The 26,716-nt window shown below is 32.5% G+C and overlaps 4 protein-coding genes across 10 annotated transcripts; 1 reads left to right on the top strand and 3 right to left on the bottom strand.

The window, feature by feature from the left end:
* Positions 1–9,078: 9,078 nt before the first annotated feature.
* Positions 9,079–10,564, bottom strand: LOC145575640 (uncharacterized). Its single transcript, XM_081633473.1, has 5 exons — positions 10,461–10,564; positions 10,274–10,364; positions 10,000–10,131; positions 9,775–9,885; positions 9,079–9,408 (listed from the first exon to the last, which is right to left on the bottom strand). The coding sequence occupies exons 1-5, from the start codon at positions 10,562–10,564 to the stop codon at positions 9,079–9,081; spliced, it is 768 nt and encodes a 255-aa protein (XP_081489599.1).
* A 6,877-nt stretch (positions 10,565–17,441) lies between these two features.
* Positions 17,442–19,855, top strand: LOC145576796 (putative disease resistance protein At5g43740). Its single transcript, XM_081634503.1, has 2 exons — positions 17,442–17,618; positions 18,353–19,855. The coding sequence occupies exons 1-2, from the start codon at positions 17,597–17,599 to the stop codon at positions 19,429–19,431; spliced, it is 1,101 nt and encodes a 366-aa protein (XP_081490629.1). The 5' UTR covers positions 17,442–17,596; the 3' UTR covers positions 19,432–19,855.
* Positions 19,856–20,313: 458 nt separating this feature from the next.
* Positions 20,314–22,884, bottom strand: LOC145576795 (putative disease resistance protein At1g12290). 7 transcript variants are annotated; one of them, XM_081634502.1, is made up of 4 exons: positions 22,667–22,884; positions 22,309–22,371; positions 21,364–21,722; positions 20,314–21,276 (listed from the first exon to the last, which is right to left on the bottom strand). In XM_081634502.1, the coding sequence occupies exons 3-4, from the start codon at positions 21,700–21,702 to the stop codon at positions 20,548–20,550; spliced, it is 1,068 nt and encodes a 355-aa protein (XP_081490628.1). In that variant the 5' UTR covers positions 21,703–21,722; positions 22,309–22,371; positions 22,667–22,884; the 3' UTR covers positions 20,314–20,547. The 7 variants fall into 7 exon arrangements, with proteins under 7 accessions (XP_081490628.1, XP_081490622.1, XP_081490623.1 ...); XM_081634496.1 differs by having other exon boundaries at positions 20,314–21,722; XM_081634497.1 differs by having other exon boundaries at positions 20,314–21,710.
* A 916-nt stretch (positions 22,885–23,800) lies between these two features.
* On the bottom strand, positions 23,801–26,716 carry LOC145576794 (upstream activation factor subunit UAF30-like). The gene is made up of 3 exons (XM_081634495.1): positions 26,614–26,716; positions 26,257–26,533; positions 23,801–24,197 (listed from the first exon to the last, which is right to left on the bottom strand). Exons 2-3 carry the CDS (start codon positions 26,521–26,523, stop codon positions 24,072–24,074), a joined length of 393 nt encoding a protein of 130 aa, XP_081490621.1. The 5' UTR covers positions 26,524–26,533; positions 26,614–26,716; the 3' UTR covers positions 23,801–24,071.

The raw sequence follows: 26,716 nt of genomic DNA, 5'->3' as shown, positions 1-26,716 counted from the left end.
GGAAGTAAAAGGCTAGGGGTACACAAAGTGTACAAGATTCTTTTTGTACACCACCAATTAAAAAACGCCAAGTCAGCAATGTATTTATGGAAACAAAAAAAAGAAGAGGGAAAGGAAAAAAAGAAGAGGGAAATTTGGGCGGTACAATTTTCCTGCTGGGCGCCAATGTGATGAAGGTGGGAGGGAAAAATTTGTGTGGGCGGCAACAATGAATGACTCGATTATTGGGTAATGCACCATTAATTTCCAGATTAAGCAAAGAAATTTCCCTTCTCTTGAACCTGCAATTCATCTTTTCCCCCAAATTTCGTCGGCGAAGAACACAACCCATTTGATTTAGGGAACGAATTGTGAAGAAATTAATCAAGTTTTCGATTCAATTTCGTCAATCAATTACAAGAATTTGCAGGTAATCTTGATAGCTGTAGGATTATGTCGTTTAAAATTCCTAATTTGATTTTTATGATAAATTAGGGTTTATATTGTATGAATTCTGAGTAAATGATTTTTGGGTTAAAATTAGTTTTATGTAAAGATTAAATTGAAAGGGTAGAGCGTTTCGAGTAACACATTGATATCTATGTTGTGTTTGGTTTTGTTTGTTTTTATAATTGTTGTTTGTGAGGGTTGAATATAATTGAAGGTGTGTTGCTGGGTATAATTGTAATGGAATCAGTTTTTAAATAAAATCGAGGTGTGTATTGCTGTTAATAATAATTTTTTTATTTATAGGATCAGTTTGTTATTCGTGGGGTCATATAGTCAATATAAAAACAAAATATTAATTTGCAGTATCATTTTATATTTTGTAGCATCTAAAATAATACTGCTGTGTGTTTGACAGTGTGGCAGTGTAATGGAAAGTGAAAACGGGGCCTCTCGTTTGAACATTGACCTGAATTTAGTGATAAACGACGTGGTTAGTTCTATCGGAGATGTAGAATCAAACGATGTAACTGTTAATATTGGGGAACTTCCATTCGATCTTAATGAAGATGTTGAGATTAATAGCATTGACACTGAGGAGGTAGATGTGGAGGCTAATATTAATAATAATGGACATGATTCTCAGAATGGTGATGTTGAGATTGATATCATTGGCAATGAAGAGGATGATGTGGGGATTAATGACCATAGAAATGGACATGATTCTGACAATGAAGATGATGAGTTTAATATCATTGACAATGAAGGGGTTGATGATGTGGTTAGCAACATTAGAAATGGACATGATTTTCAAAATGGTTCAAACGGTGAAGAACAACATAGTGGTACTCCAGCCGTGGGTATGAATTTTGCAAGCGGTGAAGAATTTACAAAGTTTTGCCATATGTATGCCTTTGAGAAAAATGTTTGTATTTGTATGAATTAGATATGAATCAGTAAGACAATATTTAAATTGATCCTGTTAATACCATTTTGATGCTGTTTAAATTCGCAAAGATGTTGTTTTATGGAATTTGATGCTCAGAAATGCGGAAAGGTTTTGGGTTTGTAGTAGGAGTTTCATAATTTCAGATATAAAGAAACCAGACCTCGAACTGTTTTATTGACGATTCGTAACATTAGTATTTAAAAGTACTAATTTATATTAGGACGTTACTATTTATGGGTAATTAGTGGATGAAATATAAAATGCAAACAAAAATAATAATAATTGGTATATTGAATTTAAATTAATCATAATTTGGATTGTTTTATTGATAATTAGTATCATTGGTATTTAAAAGTATAATTTAAAATGGGAAACATTAGTATTTATGGCTATTATGTAAATGAAAACTAAAAATAAAACCCCCAAAAAAAAATGGAGTAGTTTGGATTCGAACACGGATCACTTATACATAATAGGAAAGCATTCACCAACTACACCAAGGGGTATCAGCACATATATTATCGTACTATTTATTTATTTGTACTATTTATATTTATGTCAAATATATTGGATGATTCTATTAAAGACAATATGATTCCTTAAATGATAATAATACGCTTATTAATATATTATGATGATTATTGTATGTTGTTGTTTGGTTTAATAATGTGTTTCAACAAAAAAAAAAAAAAAAAAAACAAAAAAAAAACAAAAAAAAAAACAAAAAAAACTTAAATATATTAATCAAAGTGAGATATTTTAATAGGCGGTCAAATTTAAAACTATTTCAATGCACACCGTCATTCGCTAAGGGTTTGTTCTCTTCGCCTTATAAAAATAATTTTTAGGTCTAATAAGTTCAGATTAGTTCAGATAAGTTATAATAATGTCCAATAAGTTAAATAAGGTCTAATAAGTTACATTAAGTTAAATAAGGTCTAATAAATTTCAATAAGTTCTAATCAAGTCTAATAATAAGGTCTAATAATAAGTAGGAGTGTCCATTCGGTTTTTGGTTTGAATTTAGCTCAAATCCAATCCGATCCGAAATAAATTTCGATTTTCAATTATCAAATCCAACCTGACCTGAATTCCTCACCAAATCTAATCCAATTCAAACATATTTAAAATTCGGTTATTTGGAATCATTACGAGAGTGCAAATTAAAATACGTTGCATATATTTTGGGCCTAATGCGATAATAAAAATTAAAATACAATAATATAAAAAATTATTTATTAAAAGTATAGTTGTACACGATTAATAGAAGTATTGAAAACGTAAATAGGTTACATGATAAATAGTAATTATTATAATAATAGTTTAGCATGATTATATTAACAATACTTATTTATAAACTAACGATTTCATATTTAATTTATTTCGGTTATTTGGATTCAAACAAGGTCAATCCAATCCCATTCGAACGTCCGAATTTTCAAAAAAATTCAAACCGATCCGATCCGATCCGATTCGATTTAAAGTCTGGATCCGATCTGAATTAATAATTCAGTTTTGATTTGATCTAAAGTTCTGGTATAGTGAAGAATCGAACACGAATCACTTGATTATTACAATAGAAAAGCATTGACCAACCAAGTCATGGGGTATCAACACGTGCACTTATAAATATTAAATTTATATATGTTATCCATTACCAAGTAAGTTTCAATTTATTAAGCTGAGTTTGAAATCATACATGTATATATTAAATTTATCATATTAAAAAACATCCACTAAAATGAACTATTTATATAAGTTATTTGGGAATTAATATAATCGTTTTTGTATGTTTCGCATCATATCCATCAACATAGGTTACATTTATTGTAAGTTGGGTATTAAATGAAGTGGTTATCTTTTAAAATTTCTTAAATTTGAAAAATTGTTACTTAAAAAATACTTTTTTTTTTAGAAAAATAAAATACTTATTTAAGAGCACTGTGTAGATTTGATTTAATAAAAAATAAAAATTAAAGATTATTTATAGGTCCTTTTTTATTATATATAGAGAGTTACACATAAAAGTATAACTTTATTCCCTTAAAAGAAATTTTAAAAAAATATGACTTTGTTATTTTGATATATTAAAAACAAATAAAAATTATGTAAAATTGGGAAGTTATCAAACCAATGTACTGTCATAGAGTTCGACCAAATATGTTTGTTAATTTCGATTTTTGTAAAACATAAATGATTCGTTCATTTCTTTTGTTAGTTATGATTCTATAAAACCAAAAATGATTACTTAACATTTAAAATTTTACTGAAAATAAAATGAGGGAAGATTTTCACTAAACTCCCATTCAATGAACTCTTAATGGTGGTAAAATTTCATGTGGCACTGACATTTAGCTTTGGAAATAGTAATTAGGAGAGAAAAAGTAATTTCCCTTTTCACCATTAGCGCATACTTAAAGTTTCTTCATCTCCTTCAATATAATAAAATTTGATAAATTCATTCGTCTACTGATTCTAAACATATTCAGTGAATACTTTTATTAGTAACTTGATACCAAGAAATATAATTTAAAAACAAGTCTATGGCACCACTTGACTCTGCATCTTGTTTCATTCAATATCGACTACATACAATAAAAATATAAATAAAATGAATGTATTGAATATTTGATCTCATGACCATAGTTTATAAGACTAGTAATGCAAAATTTATTATATTGTTATTTTAAAAACTAATATACTTGACTAGTATAAATATTTAATAATTCTTATTATAAGTAATATTAAAATAAGTCACGGTGGACTAAAAGTAAACTAGGAATAGCTGAAATAAAATTGAAAATTATACCAATGAAATTAATTAGGGCTCTATTGTCATAAAAATATTTAGATAATAAAATACAAAGTCTATTGTACGCACACTTTATTTTAAAGGAAGAAACAAAAGTTAAAATGGTAAGAGATATTAACATGAATTTATCATTATAAATACTCCGCATATAAGTCAAGAAGGGGTAAAAATATAACATTAGTGAAGGGCTAAAAAGAATTGAAAAATGATGCTACTAAAATAAGAATTCATTTTCAAATTATAGCCTAGAATATGTACAAGAAATTGAAATATGATTTGATATTAATAAATGTGTTAGGATCCTGAATTCATTTTTCAATCTTAAATATATTAATCAAAGCGAGATATTTTGATAGGCGGTCAAATTTAAAACTATTTCAATTGCACACCGTCATTCACTAAGGGCTTGTTCTCGTCACCTGATAAAAATAAGTTTTAGGTCTAATAAGTTCATATCAGTTATAATAAGGTCCAATAATAAGTTAAATAATTAAGGTTTAATAAGTTACATTAAGTTAAATAAGGTCTAATAAATTTCAATAAGTTCTAATCAAGTCTAATAATAAGGTCTAAGTAGGGGTGTCTATTCGGTTTTTGGTTTGAATTTATCCCAAATCCAATTTGATCCAAAATAATTTTAATTTTCAATTATAAAATCCAACCCGGTCTGAATTCCTCACCAAATCCACTCTAATCCAAACCGATTTAAAATTCGGTTATTTGGATTCGATATGAGAGTGCAAATCAAAATACGTTTCAAATATTTTGGGCCTAATGCGAAAATAAAAATTAAAATACAATAATAAAAAATTAATTCTTAAAAGTATAGTTGTACACGATTAATAAAAGTATTGAAAACGTAAGTAGGTTACATGATAAATAGTAATAATTATAATAATAGTTTAGCATGATTATATTAACAATACTTATTCATAAACTAACGATTTCATATTTAATTTATTTCGGTTTTTTTGGATTCAAACAAGGTCAATCCAATCCAATTCGAACGTGCGAATTTTCAAAAAAAATTCAATCTATTCCAATTCGATTTAAAGTACGAATCCGATCCGAATTAATAATTCAGTTTTGATTTGATTAAATTTCGAATTTTAATCCGAATGATAGATACTTGTACTAATAAGGTCCAATAAGGAACAATAAGTTCAAATTAGTTTAGTAAGGTCTGATAAGTTCAATAAGGTATAATAAGTTTGATAAGGTGTTACAAAATTCCAATAAGTTTCATGACTTTGAAATACGGTGTAAGTTTTGATTTTACAAATACAAATATGATTCCTTTAAAATTAATATTAATTATTTTTGAGTTTTTAAATATCAAAATGATACTTAAAATGAAGATTTATAAAAAAAATAAAAGATCAAAACGTGTTTCTTTATACCTTCATAAGATTCGAACACAGGACGACTATCCATAGTCATTCAAGGGGTTTGTTTATTACTAGATTAAGGGGTATCAACACATACATTGGATGAAAACAAATTAATTTTTATAGTGTATCTATTAGACTAAATTTCCTGGCTTATGCCCATAAATAATTGATTGGACACATTATACAAATAATTTACGTGCAAAACATTTTAAATAAAAAGAGTTTTTTTTATTTTTTTTTCACTTTGCAATATGGTGTATGTTTTGACTTTATATATACAAATATGATTTCCTTAATATTATATTAATAACAATTAGTTTTGATTTTTTAAATACAAAAATGATACTTTAAATGAAAATTTATAAAAAATAAAAAGCAAAATGTGTTTCTTTTGTACCTCCACAAGATTCGAACACAAGATGACTATCCATCATAACTCAAGGGGTTTGTTTATTAGACCATTGGAAAATATTTTTTTTAGAAAAAAAATAGTTATTAAAGATTAGTTATACATCTAAAAGTATATCTTTGTTCCCTTCAAAGAAATAAAAAAAATTATGTTTTGTTAGCAACAAGGTGTTCTCCATCTTTGTACTTCAACTTAGGATAATATACAAGCCTCCCACCATGCCAGATTGTACACCTTATGGAATTTGAACATGTCATTCTGATCTTTAAAATGCATGTACTAAAAATGGATCTAAGAAAGAGAAAAAAAAAATGTGTAAAAGGGAAAAAAAGGGCAAAGTGGATTGGGAGATGATGGCGGTTGGAAGTCTGGTCCACATATTCCACAACACATACCATTAGTTTTATTTTTTCATTTCAAACTACAGTGTGTACTAGCATTTTAAACATGTTGTACGGAGATCTCATAGTGACACGTTTATCAATCAAGATTTTATTAAAACAAGAATGATTCTTAAAAATAAAAAATGTTTTTAGGGGACATAAAATAGTTAAAAACTAAATAAAAGATATACGTAAAACATTGTTTCATTCACTAACTTTTATGTTATTCTGATATTTTAAAATTAGATATGATTCTGTAAAGTTAAAAATAATTAAAACCAGAAAAAAAAAATACAATTTATGCCATCACAGTGTTCGAACAGTGGTTTGATGTATGCATAAGCAGCTTTCAAAGTTAACCATTGGACTAAGGGGTATCAGCACGTTCATTTTGTGGGAAAAAAACTATATATTACATTGTTTGTAAAACCATCCCACCAAATCGTTCTCTTGGAGTCGAATCAAATTCCGGATAGTGTTGTTTTGGGTGAATTGTAAAACCTAATCTTTAACCAATTTTGCACCTAATATTTCTAATTCTGATGGAAATCTACATGAACATTAAAATGGAAGTCTACATGTACTACAGGCTGTTGTGTGCCTTGTGGATGTTCGCAAAAAGACTCATGTACTAAAGGCTGTTGCTGTTTGTAATGTTCACGGCGTTTGCAATTTAACCGACTACAGATCGCACCGCCATTGTTAACAAATTAGTTTCACGCCATTGTTAACGATGAAATTAGTTTCACGCCATTGTTAACAAATTAGTTTCAAGCTGAAATTCAGAAACTCATTTTTGTATATTGTTCTTCAAGAGTTATTTGTACCCAGATACATTAGAGGGGAAAATATAGGAGAGAGAAAAAAATTTAGGAGAGAGAAAAAAAAATGAGGTAAAAAAATCTGATTTTTTTTTTTGGGACTATATACTACATTAATTTGGGTAGGTGAAAGGATAGAAAAATTTGAAATTCAAAAGTTGAAAATTATAAAAACAAGTTTGAATTTCAAATGAAAATGAAGTTGGCCCACATACAAGGAATATTCCAATTCAACCAATAGGAAACTTGTGTACAAGATTCCTTTTGTACACCATGTGTACCTTAAATTGCTCCCTTCATGGAAGCTTGATTTTGACTAGCTTGGTTTTAGTTGACTCAAGTTTCAAGACATCTGTATTATTTTTGCTGCTCATTATATGAACAAATGAACTACTGTTAAGATTTTTTTTTTCGTTTTTTTTTTGGTAGTAAGTGTAAAAAAAAAAGTGCTAAAATAACCCCGGTTTGACCCAGTGAGGCTATAGGGTGGGCAGCAAAATATCCAAATAGGTTGACCCGAATCAATCTAATACGGAGTACTAGATACCCGAAGCAAAATATCCAATTTTTTTTTTTAAAAAAAAAAATTTATTTTTTGAGGAAGAGGTAAACTTTTAATTTTTTTTTTTTTTAAAAAAAAAAAACAACTTTAGGATATTCGTTTTGATTTTCTATGTTTCAGATATTTAGGGCATGTTCTGATTGACTAAACTGAACTGAGCTGAACTGAACTGAACTTATTGGAGCTGAACTGAACTGAATATTTATGAGAGAAGGAAATTAAGAACTGAACTGAACTGATAATAATCTGAAAAGAACAGACCCTTAATATGGAGTAGTTAGTGAGAAAAATACTTCGTAAGTGTGTTTGGTAGGGGGAGTAAAATTAAAATAAAATAATGATACAAGTAGAGCTTGTGAAGAGGAAAATAATAAAATACTTTTTTATTTTGTAATAATCTCAATAATGTTTTAAAGGGGAAATTTCATAATTATAGCTAGTGGAGTGAATCATCAAATGCCCCGCCCGATAGACCCAGCTAGAAAAAGTACGAGCTTGGATGGGATGAACCCGGAATCTCATTGAATTGATGATGGTGGTCAAGAATAATGCGAATTACGAAAAGTCTCATCCTTTACTCCTGGAGCTTTTCTCTCAGATGAAGCAGCAGGCATCGGTCCGCAAATTGTTGTGTGAAAGAATTAATTTCTCGGTTTAAAAACATTTTTAGATAAAAACTCGAATCTTGTTTGAAAAAGCTCAAAAAGTCCTCTTTGGCACAACAAGATTGACGTTTTTTGCTGATTCAGGTATAATATTTCATGTTAAGGCTTAAGTCGCCCCGAATTTTTATTATCCAATAAAAAAGTATTGCAATTATTATAAAACTGAAGAAACAGTAAAAAGAAGGAAGAGAGATAAGATAATTTGGGGGAATCATAAAATTGTATTATTAGCTCATCAATTAATCGTACAATTGGGCAATACAACAGTGTATATAGAAATTATTACAACTTGTAACAAACTTTGGAATTTTCTAATAGAATACCTAACAAACTTATATAAAGATCAACATCAATCAAACAGTGAAATAGCAGCAAATCTATAGTGAAGAAATCGAAAGAAATTTCATTGAATCAAAAACTTCATCATACAATCTTAAGATAGATTTTTACAGAGGATTTTGAGAGAGAAAATCTAGAAGAAGAAGAACATGCTAAACTTGTGTTTCTATTTTTCTGAGAATTACTACAAAATATCTTCTAACAAACTTCGTCCACCTCAGCTTGACTCTAACAAACTTATGCCAACTCAGCAAGAGTTTGTTATGAAATTCTTCTGGAAACTTCTCTGCTGCTCTAATTTAACTTCTGTTGACTCATTAGCTAGCTGAGCACAGCTACCTTCATTACCCCCTCCAAGCTAAAGGGTGATTGAGAATCAATCATACTTAGCTTGCTGCTTAGATCATGATGTTGAGGTTGACATAAGGGCTTAGTAAGGAGATCATCCAATCGATCAGAACTCTGAACATAGCTAAGCTTAAGAAGACCATCTAGGACCTTCTCCCTTGTAAAGTGACAATCAATCATTATATGCTTGGTTCTCTCATGAAAAACAGGATTTTTAGCTATGTGAATAGCAGCGTGATTGTCACAATTAAGCTTTACAGGCTTCAAATTATCAACCCCAAGTTCTTGTAATAGCCTTACTAGCTAAGTGATTTCGGAAGCTGCAGCTGCCATGGCCCTATACTCAGCCTCAGAAGATGATTTAGATGTGGTGCCCTACTTCTTAGAATTCCCAGGAAATAGGTGACTGGCCTAACAGCATGATGCAGCTAGTGACAGATCTTCTGGAGTTGGGACAAGAAACCCAATCTAAATTAGAATAGCCCTAGAGGGTGAGTTGTTGAGTGACATGTAGCAGAATGCCTTGACCAATAGTTCCAGCAACAAACCTTAGAACATGATGTAAAGCTGAGAAATAAGGCACCCTGGCTGCTATGGGAACTGACTTAAAGTCTAAACAACATATGAAATATCAGGCCTGGTATGTGTGAGGAAGTTTAGCTTCCCAACCAAGCACCTGTAAAGAGAATGATCATGATAAGAATCACTATCATCTGTCAACAGCTTAAGATGAGCAGGAAGTGGAGTTTTGGCTTGTTTTGAGAGATCCAAACCAGAATCCTATAGAAGCTCTTTAGTGAATTTTCTCCAAGTGAGGATAATTCCTTGAGAAACATAGCAAACCTCAATGCCAAGAAACTAGTGAAGCTGCCCCAAATCTTTGATGCCGAAAACATGTAGATGGAATTTGAGGTCCAAAATGACAACAGTATTAGAATCAGTCAAGATAATGTCATCAACATATATTGCAGCAATTGTAATCTCAGAACCAGACTTGTTGATGAACAAGGAATAGTCATTCTTATACTATATGAATCCTTTTGAAAGAAGTTCAACATTCAGTCGAGAAAACCACTGTCTAGATGCCTGTTTAAGACCATAGAGAGACCTTTTGAGTTTGCAGACAAGGTTATCAGGATTTGGGATTCATTCTGGTACTTTCATGTACATCTTCATATAGGTTGCCATGTAAGAAAGCATTATTGATATCCAACTGGTGCAATGCCCATCCTTTACTGACAGCAAGAGCCAAAAGACGCCTAACAGTTGTCATTTTCACAATAGGAGAAAAAGTTTCCTCAAAATCTATCCCATACCTCTAAGTATAACCTTTGGCAACTAGCCTTGCCTTGAACCTTTCAACACTTCCATCAGCCTTTAATTTCACCTTAAACACCCATTTACACCTAATGGCCTTCTTATCCTTTGGTAACGTACTTGACCAATTCCCATGTACCATTGGAAACTAAAGCATCAATCTCTTTTCTCATAGCTTCAACCCATGCTGGATCTTGAAAAGCTTCTCTCAACTACAAGGAAATCTAGACTGAAAATATAGGCCTTTGTTGTTTCCAGCAAGTGTCTATGTGTTTCTCTCAACTACACCATTTTGTTGAGGGGTATCTGTGCAGCTCTTTTAGTGTATAATGCCACGAGAATTATAAAACAAAAGCATGTCACCCTCATAAAATTCCTTAGCATTATCTGATCTGATACACTTAATGCTAGTATGAAACTGATTCTGAACAAATAAAGCAAAGTTTTGCATTATTTTAATAGCATCAGACTTATTTTACATAAAAAAAGTCCAAGTGTTCCTTGAGAAATCATCAACTACAGTTAAGAACATACTGTAACCATCATGAGTGACCAACCTGAATGGTCCCCAAGTATCTATATGAAGTAATTCAAAACAAGCAGAAGTTTTGCTATTACTCTTATGAAAAGGTAATCTAGTATGCCTTGCCTTAGGACAAATTTGACAAATGCTATCACAGTCAATTTTAGAAGAGAACATACTATTGACATGATGCAGCTTATTGAAAGGCATATGGCCCATTCTCAAGTGCCACAACTTAGTTTCCTCTGAACTAGCCAAGCATACGGCTCCCATATTTCTAGGCTTGTCCTGGCCTGCTGCTTAAATGCTTGTGAATCTGCCACAACATACAGTCCTGACTCCAGCTTACCAAGAACCAGAGAAGTGTTCATGATAGGATCCTGGATTATGCATGTGTCATGAGTGAACCTAATATCACAACCAAGATCTTTGCATAGCTTGTGAGTGGATATTAAATTAAATTGAAATCCAAGCACATGTAAGACATTTCTCAATTCAATTCCATTTTAAAACTTAACAGTTCCTTTATGCTCAACTGTCATTAATTGATTTCCATCAGCTACTGTAAGTCTATAATGGAGTTAGGATACTTTGTGTATTTGTGATAAGAACAAAAAAGATCAAGAGATGAACACATATGATGTAATACCTCGTATTTTTATACGTATTTTATTTTAAATAAGTATTTTGTGAAGTATTTAAATAATTCGAAATGAATTATTTATGGCTTTAAAATTATTTATTTTAAAGAAGTTTGGAAATATTTTATAAAAGGAAAGTTTATTTAATTAATTATTTTTAATAAGTTGGGATAATTTTAGAAAAGTTTTATAAAAGTTAAGTTTTATTAGGAAATGGATTAGTAAGGATAGAAAGGGAAATTAAGGTAAGAAGGGTTTCTAGAGAAAGAGGTATAAATATTCAACACATGGGCAAATTAAACTTTACCCAGAGTGGAGAATACCCAAGGTAAATTTTCTCTCCCTTCTCCTTTATTTTCTTTTTCTTCTTCTTTCTTTCCCCTTCCCCTTTTGTTTTGCACTGCCGGACCACCACCACGCACCACCGGTACCCACCACAGCCATCGCCGCAAACGCTAGCAGCCGCGGCGCCATGGTGGTTGCTGCTTGCGGCCGTCGAACTAAAAAAAAAATTATTCTTTTGTTTCAATCCTAAATATAATTATTAATTATGGGATTTATGATGATTTTATGATGTTTGATTTATAAGTATGATTCATATTAATTTTTAGATTTTAATTTTAATTAAAAAGCCCCAAATTTGAAACCCTAGATTTGTAATTAATTGATTATTGAAGGAATATGATTTAGGGTGGTTTAAATCTTTAATTTGAGGGTTTTAAAGTATTTACAACAAGTTTTTATGAATTAATATTGTTGGAAATTTTGTTAGTAAGCTAAAAATTAAGTTTCTTGACGGAATTTTGACTACCCATTAATTGGGATTAATGGGTAGATTTTAAAATAAGAGGTTTTAAATTAATTTTCAGCTTGTTTTAATTAAATTATGAGTGATTTAATAAGAGTATATATTGTTGGAAATTGGTGTGGAGTAGATTTTAATGCCATGTTATGATTTTGGATTGTAGGAGACTTCCAAGTGAGTGATTTCTGTTAGTCATGGCGATTTTAAGATCGTATTCAAGATACGTTCGCGTACTTGGTATTTATTTGGTAATATAGGAACATGCTAGGCTTTGAATAATTAATTCCAACTAGTATCATGATAGATTTTGATTGGAATTTATTATTTGGTTGATGTTGGTGATTGAGATATGAAGCATGAATTATTGTGATGGATTATTGAATGGAAATGATTATTTTGGCATGTTGTATATAAACCACACTTTTATTATTGGCATGATAGAGAACATGTTTAATTAAACTAAATGTTTAATTTGGTTTGGAATATTAAAAGGAAATTTTATTATGGTTCATATAATTTTTATTGATGCTATAAGCATGAAGAAAGAGCTATTTAAGTGTCTATATACACGAGGAATAAATTATGTATTGGTGCCTTAGTGCACTTAAGGTGTTTATAACACCGACGGATAGGAATTGTGGCACATTACGCGTTTAAGGTGTCTTTGACACCGAGGTACATTTAAAAAGGGTTCAACATTAAATATTATGTGGTCACTAATTATTCAAGAATTTAATTGGAATGTTTAATTGTTTGAATAATTATAATGTTTGATTGTGTCATGGTTTGAGAGTCATCACCAAGTTTAATAAAATGTAAATAACGTAATGTGAAAAAGATTACGCACCAAAACTCTTGGAATGTATATACCTTGAGTATGAACATATGAGGGGAGTTATGCGACTTTATATTTGACCATAACTCCTACTGGGAGTACATGACGCTGTATTTTCCTTTTATTATTATGCGCAGGAATTCCGCCACTTACGAGTGGTTATTTTATATTGGTACGGTTAGCTCCTGTGTTAGTACCCCTTTATTGGGGCAGGTTAGAGGGAAACCCGTTCGATGCGTAATTAATGCTAAATGAATCAATTAGTTATTTTAATTGAGAGTCATGTTGTATGTTGTATGCTTGTAAACAGGTGCAACGAAGTAAGTTGTGTGTTGATAGGTGATAGCATGTTAGTGTGTTTAATTACACTTATGTACTCAGCTTTGCTGATTGTGTGTTTGTTTGGCCGCGTCTTTATCTTGGTCCTATGATGACCCATTTTTAATGGAGAGTAGTGGAAACAAGTAGAGAGAAGCTTTTCAGGTGATAAAGCATATTCATGATGGGCATGAGTGAAGAGCGAATCATGCTATTTTCCATAAGTTTATGATATGTTTATTACTTTAATCATTTTATTATATTATTCATGTGTGACTAACGCAAATATTTTAAAGTTGGTTTGGTTTGATAAGGGCCTACAATGGTTCCAAGTTGTAGGTCGACTTCATTTTACTTTGGTTTGACTTTACTATCGTTTGATTGACTTTTTAAGTTGAGTCGTTTTGAATGTTTTTAAAGATAGTCTTGCGCAGTGTGTCTTTGATAGTTGTCTTAGCCGTTTTCACGGTGGCGGTAATGTCTTAGATTTTCCTATTTTGAGTTTTAAAAAAAAACAAAATAGGTATTTTAAAGGAAAGGAATTTCTAGGGTGTTACATATGATCAGTGGCTCCAATATCAATATCCACTTGGTATTGAAGCAGAAGGCAAGTACCTACCACATGTGCTAAGAAGATCATGAGATCATCTGATTCTGTGATGACTGTGTTGAGATCTCTGAACCTGAGTTTGCTGCTGTTGCATCTTGATTCATTATCTGCATAAACTGGTTGTATTGCCCCATAGAAATATGTGCAGGTTCATATTCATTTCCTAGATCTCCACTATCATCATCACCATAGACAATGGCTGCAATCTTCTGGCCTTTGAATTTGTTCTTACCAAATCCAGGTGGATATCCATGAATCTTAAAGCACTTTTCAACTGTGTGACCAGTCATTTTACGATGATCACAAAACAAGTTAGAGTTTCTTCGAACTCCTTGTGCAAAATTGTTCTTCTGGTACTGCTGAGGTTGCCGAAATTTGTTGAATCCATCATAATATGGAGTTGGTTTCCTCAATTCACTTGCTGCAAATGCCATGGTGTTTCTTGCATCAACCATGCTTGCTTGCCTTTGCTTCAATAGTCTATAGACCAAAGAAGCAGTAGGAAGAGGTTGCATCATCAAAATATTGGTGCTGTAAGATTTTATGACTGATATTACTAGTGTATCCAGCACAAATGCATACTGGAATAGGCTTAAATCCATTAATATCATCCCAAAGTGCTTTAATCTTTGTGAAAAATTCAGCCACAGAAGTTGAACCTTGAGACTATTCATTCAAAGATTGTTGTACTATATATAGTTGAGGGTCTTGAACTTTGAGAATATCTATCCTCCAAATCCTTCCAGATCTCCCTAGCTGATGTAAAGTATAGCACACTCCTAACTATAGTATTATCAACAGAATGCATAATATAGCTAGTAATCATTGCATTGCAACGATCCCATGCTTAAACCTCAGAACCAGGCCAGTTGCTGGTCTAGGTAAACTTCCATCCACAAAATAAGTTTATTCTTAGCAGAAAGAGTTATATCATCATACTTCTCTTCCATTCAATGTAACTTTCACCATTAAATTTCTCAGATATAAGAGAATTAGCAGGATTCTTAGAGAGATCATTTGTTAAGGTAACATTTGTTAAGGTAACAACAGCCATTTCTCAAGATTTCAAAGAAAAAACTCAAGAATTATGAAATTCAAACAACAAAGAACACCAGAAATTGATTGAAAATGCAACAATAATCTCCTGAATCAAACGAAATCAAATCAACAACTCACCAAATGAGAAGAACAATTCAGGAGGATCTGTCCCGCTTTGATACCATGATAAAATTAATGATCAACATCAATCAAACAGTGAAATAGCACAAATCAATAGTGAAGAAATCGTAAGAAATTTCATTGAATAAAAAACTTCATCATACAATCTTATGATAGATTTTTACAGAGGATTTTGAGAGAGAAAATCTAGAAGAAGAAGAACATGCTAAACTTGTGTTTCTATTTTTCTGAGAATTAAAATGAAAAAGGAAACTATTACAAGTATTTATATTCTGTTACTACAAAATATCTTGTAACAAACTTCGTCCACCTCAGCTTGACTCTAACAAACTTATGCCAACTCAGCAAGATTTTGTTATGACATTCTTCTAGAAACTTCTCTGAGATTGTGGGATCGATTCTCATCTCTCGTCCTTGTGGCTCTCAAAAAAAAAAAAAAAAAAAAAAAAAAAAAAAAAAAAACTTCACTTGACCAACAGAAGTTAGAAACCAACGTAAAAGAAAATTGTTAAAAGGATTTTTTGTAAATTACCACCCCAAAATATACCATGTATTGAAATAACCACCCATTTTTTTTGAAATTAAAAATAACCACCCATATTTTACAAAACATGTAGGTTTTACCACCCGACCTATAATTCGACCAGTTTTCTGAGCATGGGCCCCACATAACGGTTGTTTTTTTATTTTTATAAAAGTTGTTTCTCGATTTGTTTCCTCCTTTGTTTCACAAACTACTCCCAAACTTAAAATTCTTCATTTTTTCCACAAATTCTACCAATTTTTACTCCAAGTTTTGCAAATTGACAAGCGAATCCTTTGAAGAACGCACTTAAATTTTTTTACACCAATTTGTACAGCAAGATAATTGAAGAACGCACTTAATTTTTATTTTTATTTTAGTTATTTTGCAATATTTAATGAAGTAGAATTCAAGTTCTACGATATTTGTTGTTTGGAATGGGTTTTATTAGGAATTTAATAATGTAATCGTTGTTTGATTCATTCAATTTGATTTGAATTGGAAATTAGGGTTCTTCATAATGAAATTGTGGGGCACATGCTCGGAAAACTGGCCGGAGTATAGGTCGGGGTGGTAAAACCTATAGTTTTGTAAAATATGGGTGATTATTTTTAATTTCAACAAAAATGGGTGGTTATTTCAACACATGTTACATTTTAGGGTGGTAATTTACAAAAAATCCTTGTTAAAATGATCAACAGAAGGTTAGAAACCAACGTAAAAAAAACAATCAATAGAAGTTTAGAAACCAACGTAAAAGAAAATTGTTAAAATAATCACAAAATAGAGGGAGTAGTAAAGATGGCCATGGGCCGTGCCGGCACGTGGACGATACGGGCCCGGCACGATTCCATGAACAAAATTATGGAAAATTGGCACGAGCACGGCGGGCAGCTCGGTCGTCGGCCCGTGGGTCGACACGCCGGCACGTGGCACGGCCAGGTACGACCCGGCACGACACGCGGCCCGCCAGGCACGTATTTATTATTATTATTATTAGCAAAGCATTATTGTTTTTTGCTAAATTAATAAAATTATTTATATAAACAGAAACATAAATTATTTATATAAACTTAATTAAATTAAGGTTGTTAAAAAAAAATATATATTAACATTAACATAAACTTAAATTAATAAAATTATTTATATAAACTTAAGTTGTTCAAAAAAAAATTATATATCGATTTTTTTTTAATATACATATATATTTAAAAAATAAAAATAAAAAAAAAACGGGTTGGCCGCAGCCCAACACGTGGGTCGTGCCGTGTCGTAGGCCGGGGCGTGCCAAAACTTGGCATGGCACGGCACGGCCCGTCGGGAATCCGCACGGCACAAGCCCCACCCAAGCACGCCCAGCACGTCACGAGCCCCACCCAGGCACGTCCAGCACGGCCCGTGACGGTCCGACACGGCACGATGTCCATCTTTAGGGAGTAGTATCTATTTAGGGGCTTAGGCGCTTGCTCCTTTATTTGGGTTTTTTTTTTTTAAAAAAAAAAAAATCATCATTATTTCCGGGAAACGAATATAGTCAAAGGGGGTGAAAAAAAAATAACAAATTAAAAATACAGAAGATTGAGACTTGAAAAGTTGACTACTCCCATTTCTCTGTTCAACCCAAGTAAACTTGGTTTTTATGAGTTGTACACTTGTACATCAACTTCACTTGACCAATTTCTCGCTTAAATCTCCTACTCCTCCCCATCAAACTTCAGGAATTTGGATTCAGATTGTCCAATGATTCGAATGATTGGATTTTGTAAGCACTTCACCTTTGTTTTCCTTGCATTTTTTTGTTTTTTTTGGAAGTAGTTCTTCAGTTTTGGATTTGACTTCAAATAATTTGCCTTATTCTTTGCTCCCTATTTAGCTTACTTAATTTAATTTATGTGATAGATAGTTTGATTATATCATTTGCAATTAATCTGCTAGCTTAATTTATTGCTAAGCCACCCGTGTATGTGTTGATTAGGAGTTTGTAATTGGATTACCAAATTTGACTAATTAATGGGGGGGTGTTTGATTTTGTGATGAATGATCTAACTATTAAAAATTAATTGTATTATCTCATTCATTTTTTGATTAAGGATCTTCGTGTTTGCATTTGTGCAACGTATTCAATATACACCTTTGACTATTAATATATTCAGTTACGCATAAACAAAATTATTGTTTTGAAATAAAGTTCTCATTGAAACGAATTTGAGAAGATCTCACAGTACTTCTATTCATTAAGGTCAAAGTTTTGAAATCGCAAACGTCCCAAATTTTATGGGATAGAGGAAGTACATCTTAATTACGATGCTAAATTTGATTCTTCATGCTAAAGACATTTAAACCTGCAGCTAGCATACAAGCTAGTCATTAACAAATTTCCTAGAAAAGATAATTTTGTGATCTCATTGTTTTGTTAGTTAACATTTATAAAATGATTATATGAGCTTCTGTTTAACCTTTGTGTGCTTAAGTTTAACTATTGAGCTTCTTCTGCAGTGCTTTATTTGATGTTTTTTTTAGAAGTTACATCAAGGTTATTCAGAACTTACTGCATTGAGTCGCCAAGTATAAGAGACGAGACAGAGTCTTTGAAGGATGTATGGGAGTTCCTAATCAATTTAACACGGTGCATTTTTTTAGTGCCGCTGTTGCTAGCTACATCACGGTTATTCAGAAGTTACTGCATTGAGTCGCCAAGTATCACAGACGAGACAGAGTCTTTGAAGGATGTATGGGAGTTCCTAAGCAATTTATCACGGTGGTTTTACTTCTACAAAAACCACAATGCCAACGTGCAAGAACTTAAATACAAAAGGAATATGTTGTGGGGAAGACGGAATGATCTGATAAACAGAGTTGAACACGAAGAGTCTAAGACTGGAAGGCCTCGAAAGGAAGAAGTTGATGCTTGGTTAAATCATGCTGACCTTAAAATCACTGATTTGGATCAGTGGCTAGAACACATAAAGAGAGAAACTACTCGTTATAAGTACTGGAAGTTTCTGTATCACGCGTGGTTAGGAAATCTTCTTGAGCTAAAGAATCAAGAGGTGGAAGAGCTTCACAATAGAGGAGATTTCAAAGAGGTGCTGGTTCGTGTTAGCAAAAAAGTGGAATATGCAACAACACCATTGGTTGGTAATGCTGGAAACTTACATATCAATACAGTTTTGGAATGGTTAGCAAGGGGATCCTCTCATATCGGGCTGTATGGTATCAAAGGAATAGGAAAAACTGCTGTTATGATGCATATTTATAATGAGCTTTTAAGAGGCGAAGCTAATGTATACATGATTCAAGTACATGAGGATGACAAAGAATTTGATCTGCAGGGTGAAATTGCAAAAGCTTTAGATATAAATTTTCAGGAAGAAAACAAATTGAAACGGACAGCTTTGTTGTATGATGCATTAATGAAACACAAAAGGAACATTGTGCTGATTTTAGATGGTTTGAGTCAGCCTTTGTGGGAGGAGGAGGTAGGGATTCCACTTGATTGGATTAGAGGACAGCTTATAATCACTTCGCGATCTCTAAGTGTGTGTAGAGAGATCAGGTTGTCAGGCCATTATTGAAATGGACTGACTTCAAGAAAATGAAGCATTAGAGTTGTTTAAGCAAAAACTTAAACTTGCATCAGAGCTTGAGCCCCCAGTGCAAGATGTAGCTAGGGAAATTGTTCGTCGCTGTTGGGGTGTGCCAGGCAAAATTGTTGATAAGGCCAGAGAACTGAGAGGAGTAGATGATGACATTAGGGTCTGGAAGGAAAATCTCAATGACATGATAGAAGCTGTTCGTTGCAAGATACCCAACCCAGACCTCACAGGAATGACCAGGAACCAGCAAATGATCAGGATGTCCCTTGACCGGACTCGTGAACGTAGTGCACCCTCTATTTCTCTTTCACTTCCTAGCCATTCTTCATCAGGTACTCGGGTATTCGGGGTGGGTTCAGCTAGCCGGATTTTTATGAAATAATGTCTGAAATTTTTGTGTTGTACCAACGCTGAAGCGTATTCTATAGCATCAAAGTTTCATGCTTTAACAAACAAGTGTTGGCCTAGTAGTAAGGACAAACTAAGAATGCAATTAAGATTTGAAAGAATTGGTAAGAAATCATAAGAAAAAAGAAAACTACCAATTCGTTCAAATCTTGATTGCAGTCTTCCAAAAACGAAAAAGGAAATTTAAGATGTCTTCCAAAGCTTAATTATGGTTACCAACATTAGAATGAATAAATTACAAGGAAAAAAAAAATGAACCAAAACAAAAATCAATATTCAATTAATCAATTTCAAGAGGGAATTCTGTCTTACACAATCGAAATTTTGAATGAATTACCAATCCTGCATTTATAACAATAAAGAAAACAAATTCAAAATATATCATGCATTAAATTTTAAAGAGGAAGGTATATCAGATTAGCAGCATAGGAGATAGTATCTTAACAAATACAATGGTCTAATGTCAGTCATGTCACTTTTGATTACTTTTGTCATTCAACAAAACAACATTAACATGTTTAGTTATTTTACTGTCAAAAAAGTTATTATTTGAACTATATTCAACCAATATTAGTAGTTTTAATACGTAGTACAATAAGACACACTTGTATTAGAGTTGATATCCATATGTTAGACAAACACATCGGGTGTTTATAGGGCTAATACATCTTTATGGCAAGAGTGAATTCACATATCAGATAATGTGTCCAGCCACTCATTTACATCAGGAGCTCCTCTTAGCAGGACAGCCACATCGATAATTTTCGATGGTATGCCATTACATTTCTGAATTGTATTGCGAGCAACATTCCTAATGTCTTCAGAAAGAGGAATATCTGCTGCTAGTTTCTCCATGAACAAATTCTCTGAGTCCTCTTGAGACAGGGGTTCCAACACAACAGTTTCTTGACACAACATTCTTTTACAAACATTGAGACATTGAGAAGTCACAATTATTTTCCCTTTGTTTCCTTCCAAAGGGATGCCTACATCCTCGAGTACAAAGTCTTTGGGTAAACCGTCTAATATAAGAACAAATTCTTTCATTGATTTGAATGCTTGGCATAACCTAGCCGCCCTCCTGATTTCACTTCCTTCTGTTTGTGGTAGGTGGTCCACCTTCAATTCTTCCGCCATGCAATCTTGAAGTTTATGAATACTGAAGTCTTGAGGTACATTTACATAAAAAACACGACAAGATGAGCATAATCGGTTAAAGATGTGAGCCATGACAGCAGTTTTCCCAATTCCTGCAGGTCCCTGAACACCAATCCTTACAGTAAAAGGGCTGATGAGATGCCCCCAAATTTCATCCAACTTTTGAGCCACAACTGCCCCCTTTAAGTCACTTGTGACTAAAGGTCCTCCACAATCTCGGGGTACATCAAGTAGAAGTCCCGTAGTAAATGAACCTTGCTGCACAAGATCATTTACTTGAATGATTTCCTTTCCTATACAACTCCCTAACCATGCACGAAAGAGAAATCTTGGCAAATAACTCACCGTGTTAATATCATCTTCAACTTTTCTTACATCAGTAACTTTAGTCCTTACCCTCCTCAACCAATGGTTAACTTCCCCTTTTCGCTTCCTGCCACTCTGATGCTCGGTGTTTTCAAGCTCTATTACAACATCAGCTTCTCTACTCTCTAAGCATTCCGTTTTCCTCTTAAGAAGTTGGAGATGATTTTCAAGGTTCTGATTATAGTTAATCCACTCTGGAACTTCACCAATAAATTCTATTATTTTCTTCCCAGCTTTGATTCCGTTCCATACAGTCACAGGCTGTATTGTCCCAGTAGCAGTTCCTGCTAATAACAATATGGACAACTCTCTTGCCATTGCAGCACCTACAAGTCAGCCTGTTAAAATTCAGGACGATAAGTCTACATGGACTAAATTTTGATATTGATCGAATTTTTTGTTCTCATAATCATAGTCATATAAACTTTACACTGTGGTTATTCATATTCATGCAAACTTGTGGAGTGACTTAAAATAAATTCAAAACCTAAAATTTGGTCCAACTACAGATATTTAAGACGTAGCATTACAGCCATTTCTATACTTCTTCCTTCCTTAACAATCATTGAAGATTACATGAAGTATAGAATATCAACTGATATTATATTCAGACAAAAATCTCTTATTCCATAATTTCCTCTTGACTCCATGATTCAAACCCTTCATTTATTGAAAACCAGTAAATAACAACCAATTAACTCAGCTATACTATAGCAACATCGGTCTCTCAGAGACCATGTCCTCAGTCATCCATTTTCTAGGTTGTTTATCACATAAATATTCACAACTTTTGTTACTAATTGGGGATTAGTAGTACACAAGCTGATACACTCAAATTTGGTTCTTATTTCATAAAGATCAACCTATTAACTTGTTTATGTAATGATTAAGTGTAAAAGCAGTAAATAAAATTTATTAAATTACCAGAATAACCAGATAATTTGGTGAAGAGATTTCCCAAAAGCCTTTGCTAAATGTAGAAAGCAACTGTAGAAGATCACATAAAAAATTTAGCAACATTATTTTTACAAGAACAACCAAATCTTTGAGAAATTCAAACCACAAAAAAGTACAGTACAATAATTCACAATTCTTAAAAAGTATAACAAATAACTATCAGAAACAAAACTCAAAGCATTAAAAGGTAAAGTAAAACAAATAATTATCAGAAACAAAACTCACTAATTATAAGCATGAAAAGATCAAGTAAAAGCCATAGATTATATAATTAAATTAGGGAAGGATAAATGAGCAGAAAATAAAATAAATATAAAATGCTTACAAGATCTAGTGTTGAAGAAGTTAAGAATGGCAGCTTGGCAAAAGGACAATAACAATTTCTGGGTAAGATTTAGCAGAAGTAATGATTAATGAAGTTGAAGTTGACTTGGAAGTCTTTGAAGCTGTTCTTTGTGTTGGGTGGAAATTTCGTCCCAGTTACTAGTGGGCTGCCCCGGCCAATTAGAAATTTCAAGTAGATTTAGTTTATCCCATGCCAACAATTTGGGGGTGGGGGGAGGGGGAAAAGAAGAAAAACGTTTATATGGAACGCGTGTTTTGTATACAATAAGTTTAGCTATTAGTCATTTTATTTTATATAGTATACCGTATAAAGTCAATTTCATAAAAGACAAGTCTTTACAAGATTTGGAATAACTAAACTTATTGTATACAATACACCCGTTGCATACAAGACGTACCATGATTTTTGTTAATGTGCTTTAGTTTTTAAGTAACTCTTGTAAAGCCATACATCTATTTGTTGGGTATGGCCCAAATTTTATACGCCCCTTATTTTGGTGGAGTATTGTGCATATTCTAGAGGCTTTCGGGATCTCTAGAATAATATCCTACTTGAATGTTCTAGAGTATTATTATTGACATTGGAAGCTATTAGCTAGAATATAATACATGGTTTGTGAATTTTCTAAAACATTATGGATACAAGAATGATGGAGGAATTTCTAGAATATTGTAGCCATTTCTTCCAAGCTCCATCTATACTTATAAATATAGGTCAGGGGCATTCAACCATGAAAAACAACACAACACAAGAAGTCATACCATACACAAGCCTTCCTACATACTACACCTCCTTGTACTATTTACTTTCTTTACAAATCCATTATTCCTCTTTTGTAATACTCTTTAGAGAGTAATATAGAGAGTCATATTGTAATATAAACCCTTAAAGGGATACTTGTACTCTCCTATTTTCAAATAGTGGAATAAAAGTGTTTGTCATTACATAAAATCGTGTGTTCATTTATATTAATTATCTTGCCAATTATCAATTCAATTTATACATCTCAATCAAACACATCTTCACTTCCGCTGTGCACTCACCAACCCTAACACTATTTTATGCTAAACTAATTGTCAAATAATTTGATCAAGATTTAGCAAATACATAGTATTTAATATACACCCAAACTTGCATACATTCAAGAGAATTCCCAACAGCGATCAAGTTGTTTAAGCTTGCATATTACACAATTCATTCAAAAGTTAAGCCATTTGGATTGAAATGTGGAATAAAAAGCGCAATCTAGTACATCAAACTGGACAACTAAAGCGATGCACAAAAACCTACACTACAGGCTCCAATATCAACCTAAAACTTAAAAACCTAGCATATTTCATCAATGTCTTTTCCTTTTCCTCCATCCAGAGGCATGGTCAAGCGGTCAACCAGTCTTAACAAAGTGCACAGATAACAATTTTGCAATCTCCAGGAAACCGACTCTATCCTTCCCGCTAAACAACACTTTCAGCTTCTCATCACATATTATTTCCTTCTTATTCTCAGGATTCTGCGAAAAAACAATTTAACAATATAAGCTCGTGTAAAGCAAAGGCCATGAAAAGATCAAGCACAGAGTACCACATACTCAAATTTTAATTTTAATAAACCTATCTGAAACCAATAATCATAAAGAAAGAGAATTGCCCTGTGGTAGTAAAATTGAAGAAAATAAACATCAATGTTCGCTGACAATGACGAGGACAGACATTCACTTCCTATCATCAATCAATAGCAGCAAAATAACATGCAATTCAAGTGATATCATTAACCTACAAGTCAGAGCAAATGCAAAAGCAAAAGCAGATGACGATCAAGCAAACAGGGAACAAGAAGTCAAAGGCAAACACAAGCCTCAATACATTATCAACAAGTAACTACATGGATTATTCAAAAGCTTATAAAATGTCTAAAAAAAGATAACTTTATTTTCAGACTTTAGTAATAGATAAATGATATTTGATACATATTATCAGAAAAACACATTCACAAGCCAGACTGAAATGCAAAAGAGGCGGCTAAAAAGAGTAAGTCAAGTTCCAAATCTGTACATGTTCAAACTTAAGAATGCATCAAATTGGTCAGCTATATGAAACTATATCCACACAAAATCTTGATAAACAATTTCACATGGCAGAAAATAGCAAAAGTAGACAACCAAACAACTTCAAGCCTAAAATTACTATAACTGTATTTGCAACAGAATCCTAAATTTGCAAAACCAAGCTAAGTCCTTTATCAATAATTAACTTAGCTAATTGTATCATACGCACAAAGATACACCTTCATGTAAAGTATAATATATAGCACTAAATTGATTCAACATGAATTTGTTTGAATGAATTTTCAATCAGCAATCACAAAGAGCAGAGGGTGTTTCAATCATTCAGAGAGCTATAGTGGCGCTATAAGCATAGGCCATATTCAAAAAAGATCTTATATTCAAATAATTTCAAAATGCTGATACACCTGTTACATCCGACAGAGATAAGAGTAAGTTACACCTGATTGTCAAATAAATTGTATAATTCCAATAAATTTCCCAATGGTTATAACGAAAATATCATCCACAAAAAGCATGCCAATCCCTCAAATAACTCTAGAGTCACCATTACCATCGAAACAATGAAATACATAAAGGTTATCTAAAATGCCTAAAACATTGTTTGTTTGGTTGAAAATCTACCAATGTGAGACACAACTCTCTTTCCCATCAACCTTCCAATCAACTATCATATGGTTGCATATAAATCTTATGTAATTCAAACGGAAATGAGCAATTAAAGGCATTCTATGTGTAGGAAGGTTCTGTTTCACAACAAGCTTAGACTTTAAATAGGCATATATACTGAATAATGCCCATGTTATTATGCTACTCACATTATCAGTCCAGTCAGCTACTCATTTTTTCATGTTATGTACATGTCAATGAAGTAATAATGTAATATTACTCGTCAGTTTTCAATATCAATACGCCCATATAATTATGCTACTCACATAATCAGTCCAGTCAGCTACTCTATTTTCATGTTATGTACATGATGATGAAGAAATAATGTGATATTACTCGTCAGTTTTTCAACATCGATGCAACTGCTAGTATTCATGAGGATAACAACCTCAAATCCACTCATTTTAGAATGGAGTACATATCTAATGAAGAATATCACAAACCGCAATCTAAAGCAGCTAAAAAACACCTCAACACTTCTCCCACTAAACTAAACTGAACTATAAACCCTCACATTCTCCTCAATTAACAAATTAATACTTAAATATACCAACAAACAATTTCGAAGTAACATCCAAAAACCCTAATTATCAAACATCAAAACCAGAACAACAAATGGCCTCCATTATGTTGCAACCATGTAATCATAAACAAGACAATGCATAATCTTCCTAATCAACATATTTAACCTCAAAAGAAAACCCTAAAACCAATTAATCATCAAAGATCACACAAATTAATCAAAATGTGACAAATTTTAAGACAAGCATCCCTAAAACCCTAATCCTTAAACCCTAAACCCTAAAATAAACTTAATCAAAAAAATCAATGACAATACCTGAAGATTGTGAAGCTTGATGTAATCCCAAACCTTCTTAACAACTTCAGTTCTAGAAGCTTCGTTAGAACCAATGAATTGACTGAGAGTAGGAGAAACAGGCACAGGCTTCAAAATACCCTTGGTAGCGCTAGCAGCAGAGACGGGCTTCGATTTTTTAGCAGCAGTGGTCTTGGTAGCTGAAGATTCAACGGAAGCAGCAGTGGAGGCCTTCGCGGCCGCCATTAGAGCTCTGCATTTACCTCCGATTGCCCTCAAAGTCGCCATTGATGAAGAGCTATAAAATGGTGGGAAATGATGAAATGAGAGATGAGTTTAGAAGGGAAGAAGAAAAATGGAGGAGAGAGAAAATGGTACCTTTGATTTGAGAAGAGTAAGCAAGAAAAGAAAACGGCAGAGTTGTAGAAATGGAAACTGGGTAGCCAAGAACTGAATGAAATGAGGGGTTTAAGTTTAACTG

Source organism: Chenopodium album, chromosome 13, assembly GCF_948465745.1.
Source record: "Chenopodium album chromosome 13, dcCheAlbu1.1, whole genome shotgun sequence".
NCBI lineage: Eukaryota > Viridiplantae > Streptophyta > Magnoliopsida > Caryophyllales > Amaranthaceae > Chenopodium > Chenopodium album.
The sequence above is the reverse complement of the archived record's forward strand: the minus strand, read 5'-3'. Positions and strand labels throughout refer to the sequence as shown.